The sequence below is a fragment of the Triticum dicoccoides genome, unplaced genomic scaffold (genome assembly GCF_002162155.2).
Source record: "Triticum dicoccoides isolate Atlit2015 ecotype Zavitan unplaced genomic scaffold, WEW_v2.0 scaffold245937, whole genome shotgun sequence".
NCBI classification, from domain to species: domain Eukaryota; kingdom Viridiplantae; phylum Streptophyta; class Magnoliopsida; order Poales; family Poaceae; genus Triticum; species Triticum dicoccoides.
Window position 1 is genome coordinate 1 of NW_021251122.1, and position 586 is coordinate 586.

General features: G+C 50.5%; 1 protein-coding gene across 1 annotated transcript; it reads right to left on the minus strand.

The window, feature by feature from the left end:
• Positions 1–65: 65 nt before the first annotated feature.
• Positions 66–582, minus strand: LOC119345515 (senescence-specific cysteine protease SAG39-like; the record flags this gene model as incomplete). Its single annotated transcript, XM_037615561.1, has 1 exon — positions 66–582. A coding segment is annotated over one exon (333 nt), but the record flags the coding sequence as incomplete, so codon positions are not given.
• Positions 583–586: the final 4 nt, after the last annotated feature.

The window sequence follows — 586 nt, forward strand, 5'->3', positions numbered from 1 at the left end:
ATTTTTTTTTTTGTAGTGACCTCACACGAAACATACAGTACAGTGTCGAAGGTGGCTAGAATGGATTGTACAAATAATCGCTCATTCATAGTACATATTAGATAGTAAAACAATCTCATGTTACATCAGGGAGTGCACCTTAATAATCTCTTCAAAGCAAGCACATGCGGTTAATCAGGTTGTGTTTATTCTATATATAGGAGTAGCGTAGTAATAATTTTAATTAATGTATCTTGTGCTTCGGTAGGTTCATGCGACAGGGTAAGATGCCAGCATGTCAACGCCGCAGGCGCCCGTGCCTCTCTGGAGCTTCATGTAGCCTCCTTCTCCCCAGTTTTGGCCCCACGAGTTCTTGATGAGCCAGTAGCTTGTACCATCCTGCTCGACACCGTAGCCCACCAGGGTGACCGCGTGGTTAATTTCTATGCCGCAGGCGTCGCCGGTCATGATGCCGCCATTGTACATCTGGAAGCTCGGCTGCTTTCCATCGATGCCGACGGACACGGGCTGGTTAGCGACGGCGGCAGCGAGCGCGTCCTCGTTGTTGGCGGGCACGACCTGGTAGCCGCGGATGGTGGCGGCCGGC